Source organism: Mesoplodon mirus (assembly GCF_964341445.2).
Source record: "Mesoplodon mirus genome assembly, chromosome: 10".
In the NCBI taxonomy this organism is placed as follows: Eukaryota; Metazoa; Chordata; class Mammalia; order Artiodactyla; family Ziphiidae; genus Mesoplodon; species Mesoplodon mirus.
The window spans coordinates 37,595,632-37,611,185 of NC_138986.1; the positions used below are offsets into that span (position 1 = coordinate 37,595,632).

The window sequence follows — 15,554 nt, forward strand, 5'->3', positions numbered from 1 at the left end:
AGAGATTTTTCTTGTGAGTCTGTTGAAAGCAATGCTTTCAACAAAATCTTTACAATGAATGAAGGTCATAAGTCTGTTTCTCATAAAATCACTTAATGTAGGTTAATTGACATATTGCTAAAACACAATTCAGGAGTAAAAAATATCCTGCGAACGGCCGTGATTTTGAGGTTTTCCTGAAAAGCACTAGGCATGCAGGTAATCTATAATACTGGCTAACTGGAGGCCCATGGACTTTAATGGACAGTCTGCTGGTGGTTAGAATGATACCAGGAAGCTGAGAAGTAGACAAGACTTGTACTTGACTAAACCACACACCTAGGCACACAGGTAGGCTAATGAAGTTCAACAGCAGAATCATGGTTCTCCACTACAGAAAATATCGGGTTTACCCTTAACAGACAAAAGGACAATTTACGTGCTACAAAATCTACACCATAAAAATTTGCTGCATTTCGTTGTAAACTAGACAACTGTTTTGGGTGTATGTACTCAAACTGCTTCTTTAGTCATTAAAAAGAAAAACCAAAAAATAAACAAACAAAAAAACACCCCAGAATGCCAAGGCACTGGCTGGTAGACCTTGTAAAATAAACTGGTTATAAAATGTACACATAAGTAATTATATGACATTACTTTACGCATAAGGTAACTATATATAGGCTTGTGAAATATTTGGAGGTTTCTCCCCCAAATGCTGACTGTGATTTTAGAAAAATAGAACTGTTACTACATTTTTGGTACTAATTCTAAACATACCAGGTGTCTAATAAAGGCACTCAGTAAAGGCACACTTAGTTTAGGATGATAAAATCATGTCATCTACATATTAGATAATATTTACTATTTTTATCTAAAAGTGGTATCAAGTTATTAGGGAACAGTTTACAAAGGGTCTGAGACATATCCCTATCTGGTCACACCCATGTAACTAATAAGACAATGAAAGTTTAGAACTGAATTCTTAAAATTTTCCCCCAAATTATTCATCTTGCTTTAATCATTGCCTTGTCAAATGACTCCACCATTTCCCAGCCTCTTCTTGAAAACATCTACAAACATATCTGTCTTTTCATTTCTTCTTCCCACCATGTTGCTAGCCATTTAGGACCACTACCTATATAAAACCCTTTAATTGTCTACAGAATGTCTTATATAAACAATTTAGCACGGTCAAGTATTTTCTTCACAACCTGGCCCCTATCTACATATTTAGCCTTACTTTTAATCAGTCCAGCCTCTGCGTAGCAGCCATGTTTACCTGATATAAATCAATAAAAATACAATTATATATTTAAACACCTCCATGCTTTCACTTCTGTTATCTTTGCCTGAACTTCTCCCCTCTTCCTGTCTTTTCCATGATATACTACTCATACTTTAAGTCTTAGTTCATGTGTCATTTCGTCTATGAAGCATCTCCTGAACCTTTCCAGCCCCCAGGTTGACTTACCCAACCTGTTCTGGGGATCTTGTGATATCCTTTACATACTTCTTTCATAGTATTTATGAAAAGCATTGTGTTTACATGGTTACATGTTTCTTTCCCCCCTACTAAAATGTAAACATTTGGAGGCTTTGTTTTTATGGTATGCCTTTTGCATAGCATAGTGCTTACCATATAATAGACAATCAATTAATGGCTTTTTAAAGGGTGAAGAGATTCTAACAGTCATTGGATTTCCACACCTTTGTATAACAAAGCCGCCTGCTCAGATCTCACTGAAAATAGGAAATGATTCCAAAGTAACATATGTTTAATTCACGTTAATAGTTATTGTTCCACTTTCGATTCAAAACGGCAAACTGAGCATGCAGCCTGTACAGTATTGCTAAAATTATTAGCAATAAAACATCAGCAGCAGAGCTATTTCTGCCAATTGCTGGAAGAGGAAGACCAGACATTTAAGTGCTGACTAATAAGCAGAGGGGAGCAACTGGCAGTCCAAAATGTGTATGGAGGTGCAGTAGACACAAAGGAAGCTAAACTACTAGGCAGAATTCTTTATAAGCTGAGACTGGAGAAAGGAACATGTGAACAAAGGGGAGTGTAAAAGTGGGCTGGAAAGCAGAGATAGTTCCTCCACCACCTTTAGAACCAGACAACCATTTAATTCCCTAGAGAAAAAGTGAGGTTTTTAATAAGTAAATAAACAGTTATAATACATAATAACTATTAAATGAAATTATCTGGGGATAACAAAGTCAAATGTTCAAAAGCATAGAAAATCATCAAAATGATAGATACATACAAAGTCCAGAGTTGAAGGTATTTGTGCTTTCAAATCAAAAGGGGTTACAAAATTTTCAGTTAGGTCCACACTTAGACACCTCATTTGGAAATGGTAAGACAACACATATGAAATTAGTATTTCAAGTATTTTAAAAAAGTTATCTACGAATGAAGAACAGATCAATATCAGACTTCCCATGAGTAACAGTGCTTCCTAGAATACAATTGAACAATTACTTCAGTGCTTGAAGGAAAATTAATTCTCACCCTTGGATTTGTCCTCTAGTAAACCTATTACTCAAGTGTAAAGATAGAATAAACTCAGAAAGCTTACCTCGTGAACATGTTTTTTCAGGAATTTGGGTGAAGAGTATCATAAAGAAAATGAGTAGGATCTAAGAAAGCTTCAATCTAACTCAGGGGGGTGCAGAGCAGGGAAGATGGATGTGTAATAGGCCTGGAGAGTCACCAATTTAGACAGGAGAGGATAAGGTACTGAGAGGGAAGTCTCCAGGAAAGAAGAGCCTAGCTTAAAAACAAAAAGCCACATTTAAAATCATGGTCAAATCTAAAGAAAATGGTCTAAATTCAAACAGGAAAGCAGTGGGTTTCCAAAATACAAATAGAATAAGAATTGGAAATATACTTAGGATACACTTCTTAAAAAAGCCTTTTTCTTACTTTCAAGAATAAAAGAAAGGCAAACTCTAGTGGATGGGGGGAGGGGGATTTGGGGGGTAGGGGCTGTCAAAACAAAGTGTGATCCAAAAATAAACTCGAGTAAAATGATTTTGCTTTTACAGACCCTCTGAGATGTCTATATATAGACCACAGAAGAACTATAAAGAGACTAGGAACAGCTGGAGAAGGGTAAGGAATAAGACTTTTATTTTAAGTCTAATTTTACATTTTGATTTTTAAAATTCTGCATAAATTAATTTGATTTTTTTTTATTTTAGGAAAGAAATAATACACACATATGTCTGTGTGTGTGTATATATATATGTATATATCTCACGTCTCCTCTCAAAATTTTTTTCCAAAAATTATTAGATGACTTACAAATAGGAACTTAGATTGTTAAAATGTAATTACTTATATTTGCCACATTCTATAAATCTTTAGTCACAGTCTAACATCAGAATGTGAGCACAAAGTTATCTCTTGTAGAAGAAATGGCCCACAATTCCCTAAGGGAACACATTCTTTTGAGAATAAATTGCATTCACCATGTTGCATTATTACGTTTATTTTAGGACTACAGGCTAAATCCGTAAAACTTGTAATGATTTTTTTTTTTTCCCTTCCAGGCTTATGGGAAAAGACTTAGTTTCACGGTTACTCTAAGTCATTAGAAGCAATGTTAATTTACTACTATCTCAAGTCTTTTCATCTCTAATCTACATTGATTTTCTGTCCTGAACAGAAAGTGTGCATTTTTAATGCTTTAGCTGCAATACATTTTCTTTTGGGTAGTTTTTTTCCTGCAAAAAGTGAATAAAAGACTCAAAACAACTGCTTAAGCATAGATTAATAATTTCCTAAACATGACTGAAAAGAGTATACAAATTTTTAGGGAGGTAACGTTACTAGAGTGAAAGAAGCATATGACCTGGAAATAGGGCCCAGAACCTACTCCTCATTTATTGCTGTTGGTTATAGTCTCCATGGGGACTTTAGCTCCTTGAACACTTAAAATGCAAATCATGGTTGATTATCAGTACATAGTAAATTCCAAAAATGTAGAGTCTTTTTTTTTTGTCACACAAATTGAGTTTGTGACTATATGCTTTTACAGACCCTCTGAAGAGTCTATACCTTTCCCAAATCACCGTAACAGAATGTTTTTACAAAATAGGTCTTAGCTTTGTTTTCTGGTGCTCCAGGCACCTTGTGCCCTCAAGACTTGCCCAGGATGACATGGGGATCCTTTCCTTTTAGTATACTGGCTCAAGGAAAAGCAAAATCAAGGAAGTCAATACAGGTGATGATTTGTCTGAAGCTGTCTCATTACTGTCTCTATGCTGTGTCCTCCCTCCATGGAGAGAAGGATGTGTGTCAATTCACAAAGCAATACTCATTCACAAGCACATATTAATACTTTAAAAAAATAATTGTAGAAAAAAACAACCAAAAAAGCGTGGCCCAAATTGAGGAACAAAAGCTTAGTGCTCAGCAACAATCTGAAATCATCCATATAAAACTTTAATATGCAAACTAAAAGTAGTATTCAATTCTTCATTATTGTGGAAGAATGAGTAGGGGTCTAAAGACAGTCTAATAGTTCATTATTTTTAAAACCCAAGGAATGAAGATTCACGAACATTGGCTTTTCTTTCTAACCATCACAGCCCTGCCTCCTGAAATTAGCTTTAACCACGTTATTTTAATCTCTTGATTTTTCGGTAACAAAACAAGAAACCAATCCCAATTTTTCCCGCTCATTTAATTTTGGATTAGCTATTGTAGTTTTTCATGGAAAAACTCTGCAATAGGTACAATAATATACATACATACATATTTTTGGTATATAATATGGGTGTTTTTTCAGTTACATAGAAACAAACTCTCCTATCAGTTATTTGAAGCTCTTTGCAAATAAATGTGGAAAGAGATACTTTTGTTCTTAATTAATATATATATATTATACATAATTATATATAATTATATATTATATATAATTATATATAATATATAATATATAATTTAATATATATTAGATGTAAATTATGCTATATATGCATATGTACATATGCATACATATGAATTACCATTATTAAAATGCTGATTGCCATAAGAAAAATTTTTTTAAATACCATTCTTATTCACTATTTCTGGAACTTAAGAATTCCCTATGATATTGTTCTTCTGCAAAAATATCCATCGCTAAAGGTTTTGTGTTCTTAATTCTTGAGAAATAAGGTCATTTCCTCACTAAATACAGAGCTAAAAACATAATTCTTTATATAAGGATGGCAGAGCACAATTTAAAATCTAAATGATCTTCAAACTGCAAATGCCATTATGGCTTTTGGATTTGCCAATAACTTAACAAAACCTGTTTTCATTTGTCAGATAAATTGTGGCCCTCTGAGCTGTGCACCTAAAAGACAGTTCAGTACAGTGGTTAAGAGCAGGGGTTTGGTTAAGAGCATGGGTCCACATCCTGACTCTGCTATTTCCTAGTCATATCAGTTTGAACAAAAATTTTATAAAGTTAATGTGAGTTCTGTAGGATTTGTAGAGGAAGGTATCTAGTAGAATCTGTGGATAGTAATGGAAGTGGTAAGAAAAAAAGAAACATCATTCTTATAAATATTACTGTGATTTTGGTATGCCATCCTCTTCTCTGTTTTTATGAAATCTGAGTAATGGATTTTTAGCTATTTTGAATTTATTTCTAGTTTTGGGATGAGTTTCATCGACCAACCCAGTGGTTCCAAGCTCTATAAATTATTCTTTTTTCTTTCAAAAATAACTTGGTTAAATAGAGAGAAACAAAGCAAGGGAGGGAGGGAAGGAAGGAAGGAGAAGGAAAAAAGGAAAGAAAGAAGAGAGGGAGGAAGGAATGGAGGGAGGGAAAAAATTTGCGAGTTATGGCAACATGTCTTGTGGCAATATCAACAAACAAATTGCTCTGCCTTCACCAGGTAGGAACCTACACACTCCTCAGATTATTTTAGATAGTTTAAAGCAGTGCAACTCATTAACATTTTTAGTCATTAACTAATAACCAGTGGATATCTCAAATCATGCTCTGCTTGCCAGTGTCTTTAGCCCAAATGAAGATGCATTTGGCAATTCCATTTATGACATAAGGTAATTCTTTCATGGGAGCTATTTGTATGTATTTATGTATGAATTATTCCACCAGAATTAATCTGGCCTTTTCTTTGGGACTCTCGATGCTATAGAGAATTATACAGTACAGATGATTTCTATGGATTCTTGCTTCAGATTTCCTTTGCTTGGAATTGAAAGCAGCTATTTAATTTTACTTCAACATATTATATGCTTTGAAATGACAGAGGTCCTCAAAGGGTACTAACGAGTTCTTGTCCTAATTAACTGTTTTAAATTTAAAAATTTTTCTTCTTTGCTCTTATGAAATAGAAGACTAGTAGAGGAATAAAACCTCATTACCAGTGTTATTTAAATTTTATTTGTTACTATTGTGCTCAGTGTTTCAGAGGATGTCCACATGCTTTTTTTTTTGAGGGGGGGTGGTTTTCAATTAAACAGAATAAAATCTCCCATCAATAAACTGAAACTCTTTACAAATAGCAAATGTGGAAAGGGATACTTTTTCCTTAGACTCGATTTCAGGGCATCTGCCTTTTTGTTTTAGCAAAATTAGCCCTAAGGATAATGAAGACATCATTACACTTTTCAAAATGGAATTTAAATCAATAGAAGATATCACGAAGGGAAAGGGGTTAATTTTAATGAGAAAAGTAATAAAAATCAAAATGAAATTGGTATTTAAAGGGTAAATACCTTTACTATGTGATCCAAATATAAAAATTGTTATGATAAACACTAAGACTCCATGGGAAAAAATGAGCAAACACAAAATGACAGTCCCTCAAAAAGGAAATAAAAATGGTCAATGAATATATGGAAAAGCCCAACTCAGTAAAATAAGAAATGCAATTAAAAAAATGACACTTTTTCTCCTAATAGATTAAAAAATATGAGAACAGATAATATTCAGGGTCAGCAAGAGTGCAGAGAAATACACTCTGCTGTACATTGGTGGGAGGATAACTCAATAAAATGATTTTGGATCGGTAATTATCCATTATATAACAAAAAAACTTAAAATTGTTCATATTATTTAGTTATATCTAGGTATTTCTCCTAAGGAATGAAATCAGAAATGAAGATGAGGGTATTTTTTTATGGAGATGATTATAGGGAAATATGTATCATAAAAACATGAAAATAGTATAATGTATAATAATATATAATATACCATTAGATACAGCATATATTATGTTTCATAGTATAATATATAATAATAGTGTAAAAGGTTAAATGAACAATGAAATTATGAATTCCAAAATTAATGTCACATTACATAAAAAAATTAATACACGAGATGTAGCATAATCAGATACATTTCAGTTGCACATATGTGAAGGAAATGTGCAAAAATATCAATAATAAGTTTCACTTGTGAAATTATGGAAGTGCTTATCTCTATTTTTATACTAAATTGTTTTCTATTTCAATATAAAATGGCAAATATAGAAATCATAAAGGCTTACATTTTTAGGGGAGAGGAAAAGAAATTTCATTGTTAATATTTAAGTCTCCAGAGTACAGAGAGCCTATGGAAATTTCTTAACTGCAGCAGTACAGTGTTGTTAGTTACAGCTTGTCTCCAATGATGCATCTTCATGCTAAACCCAGATCCTTCACTGACCAGAATTTCTGTCATCTATGATTACATTCAAGTTTCTTTTAATTAAAATTCCTTTTATCAGACTTCCCTGGTGGTGTAGTGGTTAAGAATCCTCCTGCCAATGCAGAGGACATGGGTTCGAGCCCTGGTCCAGGAAGATCCCACATGCCATGGAGCAACTAAACATGTGCGCTGCAACTACTGAGCCTGTGCTCTAGAGACCACGTGCCACAACTACTGAGCCCACATGCCTAGAGCCCATGCTCCACAACCACAACAAGAGAAGCCACCACAGTGAGAAGCCTGTGCACTGCAACGAAGAGTAGCCCTTGGGCTTCCCTGGTGGCGCAGTGGTTGAGAGTCCGCCTGCCGATGCAGGGGACACGGGTTCGTGCCCCGATCCCGGAAGATCCCACATGCCGCGGAGCGGCTGGGCCCGCGAGCCATGGCCGCGGAGCCTGTGTGTCCGGAGCCTGTGCTCCGCAACGGGAGAGGCCACAGCAGTGAGAGGCCCGCGTACAGCAAAAAAAAAAAAAAAAAAAAAAAAAAAAGAGTAGCCCTTGCTCGCCGCAACTAGAGAAAGCTCGTGTACAGCAACAAAGACCCAACACAGCCAAAAAATAAAAATTTATTTTATCATCTTTAGGCAAACTGAAAACTTTTGACTCCATTTTTATGGCAAATTCTCTATTTTCCTGAATCAACTTTTGACCTTCAACATGACATCATGCCACTAGATTCCATGAATTTGGTATACAGAAATGGTTTGCTATACAGAAATTACAGAGAAATAGATAACTAGAACAGAAATTGAGTGGTACTGTAACACAAACCTAAAACACACAGCATTAATTTTGAGACAAGGTGGCAGCTGGAGACCAGAAGGGCAGTGAGAAGAATCAGTGAAAACAGGAAAAACAGTAAAGAAATTGTTTTTGAGAACTGGAGAAAAGAGGGGTCACGATAATTATTATTGGAACAATAAACTTAACTATTGCCTGAAATAATTTTGAAGATAGAAAATATACCTATAAACTTGTGGATCTGACTAAAGGGATATCCAAGCAAACAGTTGACTGTTACTTGTAATCTTTTTGCCATACATAACATGGTATTATAAGAGAGATGAGCTAAAGAAAGAACAATTCAGTTTTCAAGTAGAATTTAGAGGATATATTGCTAACTCAAGACTTTCTGGGTTGGAAAATAAAAGTTTCACATTTACAGCATCTCCAGCTGGCAAAAGATTTTCCAAGTTAAGACACTGTTTCAAGAAAAAGAACAGATTAAGGATTCTGTCTGCAAGACAAGATCAAATCAAAGATGTAGTGCTAAGACACAGTGTTAAGACCTCAGAAAGATTTCAGAGATCTTCTCAATTATATAAAAGTTCTACATCTTAAATGTGTCCCACAGTATCCTAACATTAGAGAGAGTGTCCTGTCTTGAAAACACAGGACACTCTCCCTAGTGGGTATGTATTTTATTTAAGAGGATTGACAGGCACAGAATAAAGGGACAAAGTAGGTGATTAAACAGTTAATCCCACTAGGGGATTATAAGTAGAGAACAGTAGAGAAAAAAAGTATGGGAGACCCCCATAAGTTAATGATCATTCAAGAAAACAGGTTTGCTTAACCACAAAACCATAGAGGCTTGCTTAGCAACAAAACCATGCAATAGAAGCATGAGACATGCCCCCAAACAATAAACAGTGGTGGCATGAGACCCACATCCCACCCAGTGAGCTCAGTAGGTTAATGATTCCTAGGACACACTCCTCTGCACACACTAAAATCAAAAATATAAAGAAAAGGTAACATTATACTAAAACCCAAGATGATTTACCATTTTTAGCATATGTTACCACCTTTTTTGCTCATTTCCATTGCTCCACTGACAGTCCTGGCTTGACCAGGTAGGGACAAGAAAACTCCCCCACACAACATGGAGGAGGAGCTGATGATAGAAGCTTGCCATCTACTCAAGAATGAGGAAGAAGGTGGTCTTCTCTCCCTCCCCACTTTTCCTTTGATTATAAAACTGTAGCCCACTAAGTTCGTGGCATGGCACCCTCTCTCCCGCTCGCTTGTAAGCTTCACAAGTCTCCCATTCTAATAAATCACTTCTTATCTATCAATTTGCCTCTCGCTGAATTCTTTCTGCACTGAGACATAAAGAACCAGAGCTCCTTGGAGCCCTCCCCCAGAATGCCACCTAGTGGTTTTGGGTTAGAATTATAATTTGGTACACAGAAATATCACACAAAAAAATTTAAGAGTTGTAGCAGCTTAAAATAAAAGTGGCGGAAAGAGTTCAACCAATAGCTTACAACACCATGCTCTATTTTAAATTGCCTATCAGGCTATTTCTAGTATATACAGTTCAGTGTTATTTTCAAATGATAATAAGCATAAAAATATTATAGCTAACATTTACTGGGCACTTTTTAAATACCAAATATTGTGCCGAGATCATTTATATAATATCCCACTTACTCCTCAAAAAAACAAAACAAAACAAAACAAAAACAAACACAAAAAAACCTTTTAAACTGTTCAAACATTTTGATCCACACCTAGATTTTCATTCCAGGAACTTTATCACAAAAAGAGATGACATATTTATATGGTGATACTCAGAGCAACACTATTTATTAGAATAAAATCATGGAGAAGCCTCAAAGTCTAATGAAAGAGGAAAGTTAAATTGAGAATCTTTCACATGATGGCTTATAATGTATCAATTGAAGCATATGAGTCACTATAACTATTGCTTTCATTTTTAATGTAAAAAATCTAAGGATTGGTCAGGTTATGCTGTCCAAAGTCACACAAAAATTGGTAGATGAAAGATTTCAACCCTGGAATTATGACTTCAGAAAACCCACTCCCAAGCACTGTACCACCTTCCTTATATTGGATCAAATTACAATTTATAAAAGAAAGTAAACACTACTATCATATCTTATGCATTGAGAAACTTCACTCTGCAACAGAACACATCCTACTTGTAATCTTGTGAAAAGTATTACAAGATTTACAGGGAAACACACCCTTAGAGTTGACATACACTCATTTCTGGGTATGTTCCCAGAGGAGAAGACTATGGGCTTCTGACTCAGCCTTAGCCAGACAGTGGATATCTTGATCCCAGCTGCCACCACATTGACTGTTTCAGTGCCAATGAGCTTTATCTGGGTCCCAGATGACAGAGAGAGAACAGGTCATAGGAGGGCATCTTTTGTGTTAAGGAGGATTTCGTGAAACCCGAGAAGCCCTGCTAGTCTGTATTGAATAAGGCAGATCTTTAGCTACACTGTCTTATATAAATGCCTTTACCAAACTTTTGCTATATAATTTAAAATAAATGCCTATAGATTTTTGCTTTGTCAAAAACAGAAGAAATAGAAAAAAATGATGACACTAAAAAAATCTACATTAATGAAGAGCTATAGCTGAGATCTGAGGCACATACAAGAGTAAAAGATCTTGTTATGGTTCCCATAGCAACTGCAACACAGTTGCATTTCACTTTTATGTTAAGTACGTTTAACTTGAGTGGGAATGCAAAATACTTCCTCTGAGCCAAAAAGAGAATTATGGAGAACACAGAGACCATGTTCCAGACTATTCTGGCTTTCAAGTATGTCAAATATTAACCCTAATATGTATTAACATTTGCCCATCAATACTATATGTTCATTTGTATTGATTTTAAACTACCTTTGTTCAATTTATAAAATATAATTATCTAAAAAGAGAAGAAGTCCCATTAAAATCTGTTAAATCAGAAACCATGACTTTACAGTTCATACATATAGGGGTACTGTCCTGCTTGTAATTACAAGGGAATATTGGCTGAAAGTACAATTTATGAAAATACAATCTGATTCCATTCACTGCCAAGTGTTTTAAGCTTGACATTTAAAATTACTGTAGATATAATCTGAAACTATATAAACAAACACATGGTGCTTTAAGCAAAGGATATACATAAAAAATTTTCAAGATGTGTAGTTTGCATATTTTTCTCTATTTCAATAATAAAAAACAGGGAGGGTACTTACTCCTGTTATGTAACGAGGTCTATATTGAATAGTTCCAAATAAACCAAGAATGACGATAATAATATGTACAAAATTTGCCAGGATAGGTGCCCACTGATATCCAAGGAAGTCAAATATTTGCCTCTCCAGCACACAAACCTAGAATAGCAAAACAGGATATATAGATAAGCACAGTGATGAGAGGAAATAAAGGATCACACTGACATTATAATTAGCAATTGTAACTGTGTTACCATATCTGGCATTTGTCTTTAACAGTGAGAAAGACATTTTTAGGTATATTTCAAAGGAAGACTATGGAAGCCGTGGATCCAGAGATAGCTACAATCCTTTCAGGGATGATTTTATGGAGGCATCAAGTAGTATTCACAGGATGTCATCTGTGCAGTCACAGGATAAATTATATTGTCATATGCACTGTCAAACACTTGAAGTCATCAACCAGCAAGTTCAGGAAATGACGTCCACACGAAGGGTTTGTTGTTAGGATTTGCTCAAATGTCACTGTATAAGTTGGGAATAGAGCAAAGGGGGTTGATGGAGACGAAAAAGAATTCTTCGGCAAGTCTAAAGACCAGATTCTCGATGTCGACCTGCCACTAGGAGCTGTAGTGCCCCAGGTAAGTCATTTCCTTCCTCTGGGAGTCTGATTTGATTCCTCATTTGTAAAATGTAAGACTTTGACTAATGTCTAGGGTCCTTCTAACTTTAATAGTACTAGATTATAAATCAAATGTGACTTTAAAAAAAATCATATCCAGTTACCTATAGTAACCAGGAAAAAGAAGGGCCCTGAAAGAAACTTAAAACAATTTTTTATTTTAAAAAATAAAAATAAAACATCACTGTTATAAAAACAAGAAACTTAAGGCATTTCAAATTCTTCCATATTCATCTGTATTTACAAGTTTACAATTAAGTCATATGTAAACAGTGGGGGGAAAAAAAGCAATACCAATCAACCAACCAACTCACTGACCAACCAAACAACACCCTGAGATTGGCCAGTAGTCCAGAAATGCCACTTTATATTGACAAATGAAACCTGAATAGCTGACAAGCCTCTCATCAGATCTAAGCAAAAGGGAATGGTGTGAATTAAACTCAGCTTTATTTTTCCTGCTTGCCCTCAGGTGGAATGATAACAAACTGTCTGTTTCTAGTAAAACATTGTAATAGGACCTGATGTTAAGCACGGAGATTCAACAATTGTTTTTCAATTAGCTTTTAAAGGAAAATGATTTTAAAATCACCAAGTCACTAACTATGCTTTATCACTCTGCTTTAATGATATTTCTTGTTGGAAGGACACACTAACTCTTCAAACAGACGGTTTCCTTTTAAATTAAATAGCTGTAGCCTAGGTTTGAAGACTTCTTGAATGACCATTATTCCCACTGCTGTTCTTTAACTGACAGCACATTTTCTCATCAGGCATTGAAGGACAAAATAAACTCATGACAACCGTTTGCATGACACCTCTATTTCCTAAGACACACCAGGTACCATGTTACATTGTAACAGTAATAGTCCAGCCTAAACAAATCTTAAGTTTCACTTAGTCTTGGAAGTGAATAAAAAAACCCAAAAGAGAGAGGATCTAGGTCCAGGTCTGTTCTACTCTACATATTCTAAATCCAAAATACCCACCAGAGTCCCAAGAGTGGAATTCAATATTCTGATTGATTAACAAACAGACTGTCATGGAATATGCACATAACCCAAGCCTCATAAACTTTGAACTGTCTCCTGATGAAACATTCCTTCAATTGTTATCATGCAGTCAACACTCATAAAGGAGGCCCATTTGTGATGTTAAACAGTATTACATATGCCTTGTTGGAATTCATCAACATTACCAAAAGATAAGTGGTTGTTCTCAGCATTGCTAATTGTCTATATAAAAGCTCCCTCTAACACAGAACTCTCTTATCCTTATCCTATGAATAAATAGTAAGTAGAAATGTAAAACAGCAGTAAGAAGAATTTAAACTCTATAAATTTTGAGCATCATAACTGTGGGGACACAGCAGGGAAAAAAATATAGAGGATGAAGCACATCAGTCAAACAGTGGGAAATCCCTCAATAAATGCTCCAATTATGGAAGAAAAGAGCAAGTACCATGGTTAATTATAAAAAATATATAGATAATAATATACTCACTAAGTCTGAAAGGCTAAAATGAAGTTGCATCAACATTTATCAGCCTTTTTTTATGACAAAACTAATGGTTTCATCAAACATTACTTATGAGGTTATGTAGACTGAACAAGCTAATGTGCAATTCTTCACTTATAGTATTTCTGCTTTTACCTCCTCTTTTTGATGGGCTCCTTAGTCATCCTAAGTAGCTTTATCACAGGTTTTACTGTTTAGAGCTAGGGCTGAAGAATGGAAGATTTCAATAAGTATAAAGGGAATTAACAATTGACAGAGTAGGTACAGTCTTTCCTAAGAATTCCTTCCAACAGGATGTATATTAACTATGAAATCACTAGGAGGTTGTGGAGTTAGAGGAAAGAGAATGTTTTCTTTTTTAATTTAATTGAATTTTTAAAAATTAAAGTATAGTTGATTTACAATGTTGTGCTAGTTTCAGGTATACAGCACGGTGATTCAGTTATACACACACATGCACACGCACACACACACAACACATAAACACATACATATATATTCTTTTTCAGATTCTTTTCCCTTATAGTTTATTACAAAATAATGAGAATAGTTCCCTGGCTATACAATAGGTCCTTGTTGATGATCTATTTTATATATAGTAGTGTGTCTATGTTAATCCCAAACTCCTAATTTATTCCCTCCCCTTTGATAACCATAAGTTTTTTTCTATGTCTGTGAGTCTCTTTCTGTTTTGTAAATAAGTTCATCTGTATCCTTTTTTTTTTTTTTTTTTTTTTTTAGATTCCACATGTAAGTGACATCATATAATATTTGTCTTTCTCTGTCTGGCTTACTTCACTTAGTATGATAATCTCTAGGTCCATCCGTGTTGCTGGACAGTATTTCATTCAATTCATATTCATTTCAAATGGCAGTATTTCATTCCTTTTTATGGCTGAGTACTATTTGTTAAAACACTTACTACATGCCAGACTTTCATATTATTCCTTGGTCATATATCGCCTCATTGAATCTGCACAAAACCCAGAGAAGTAAATATGATTGTCTTATTTCTCAGACTAAGAAATCTAAGATGTAGTGTAGCTACGTGGTTCTCTTGTAGTCTCAGAAGTGGTCCAACAGGAATGTAGGCGTATGTGCATGGCCTGTGCTGTGTCCCTGCTTTTGAACTCTTGCTACATCTAGTCCAAAAAGAAAAAGCTATCACAGATTCTGCTGGAGGCCTAGGCTGGGTACAGGATATATGCTACTTTTTTACCTTATTTATTGTAGAATAGTATAGAGAATCTTTGATCATACTTGTCACCTCATAACATTATATCATCATTGGTCAACGCAGAGTTCCTTTTTGTTTTGTTTTGTTTATTTTCTTATTTGCCTCCAACAACCCATGTTCTCAATGTTATTCCCCTATCGCCCACTGGACTCTAATATACTTATTTTATGCCCTTTGAAACACCTGACATACAAATAGATGCATATAGCCTTGAAAAACATTACTGCTGGTTGTTTGTGTGTGTGGCATTTTCACATAAAATGTCTTAGGGAATAAGTCTCTTTCATGCTTGTCTATTTTGCTAATTTTACATAAAAATTTTAATGTTTATTTATTTATTTTCTTATTAGTCATCCATTTTATACACATCAGTGTATACATGTCAATCCCAATCGCCCAATTCATCACACCACCACCACCACACCCACC

The 15,554-nt window shown here is 34.8% G+C and overlaps 1 protein-coding gene across 2 annotated transcripts in view; it reads right to left on the reverse strand.

The window, feature by feature from the left end:
• Nucleotides 1-15,554, reverse strand: part of NKAIN2 (sodium/potassium transporting ATPase interacting 2) — a gene marked incomplete at both ends in the record, with an annotated part of 979,365 nt that overhangs the window by 509,217 nt on the left and 454,594 nt on the right. For both annotated transcript variants that reach the window (XM_082633451.1, XM_082633450.1), the window contains one exon: nt 11,710-11,847. In XM_082633451.1, the coding sequence (XP_082489577.1) occupies nt 11,710-11,847 (138 nt within the window). The remainder of the gene's footprint in view (nt 1-11,709; nt 11,848-15,554) is intronic.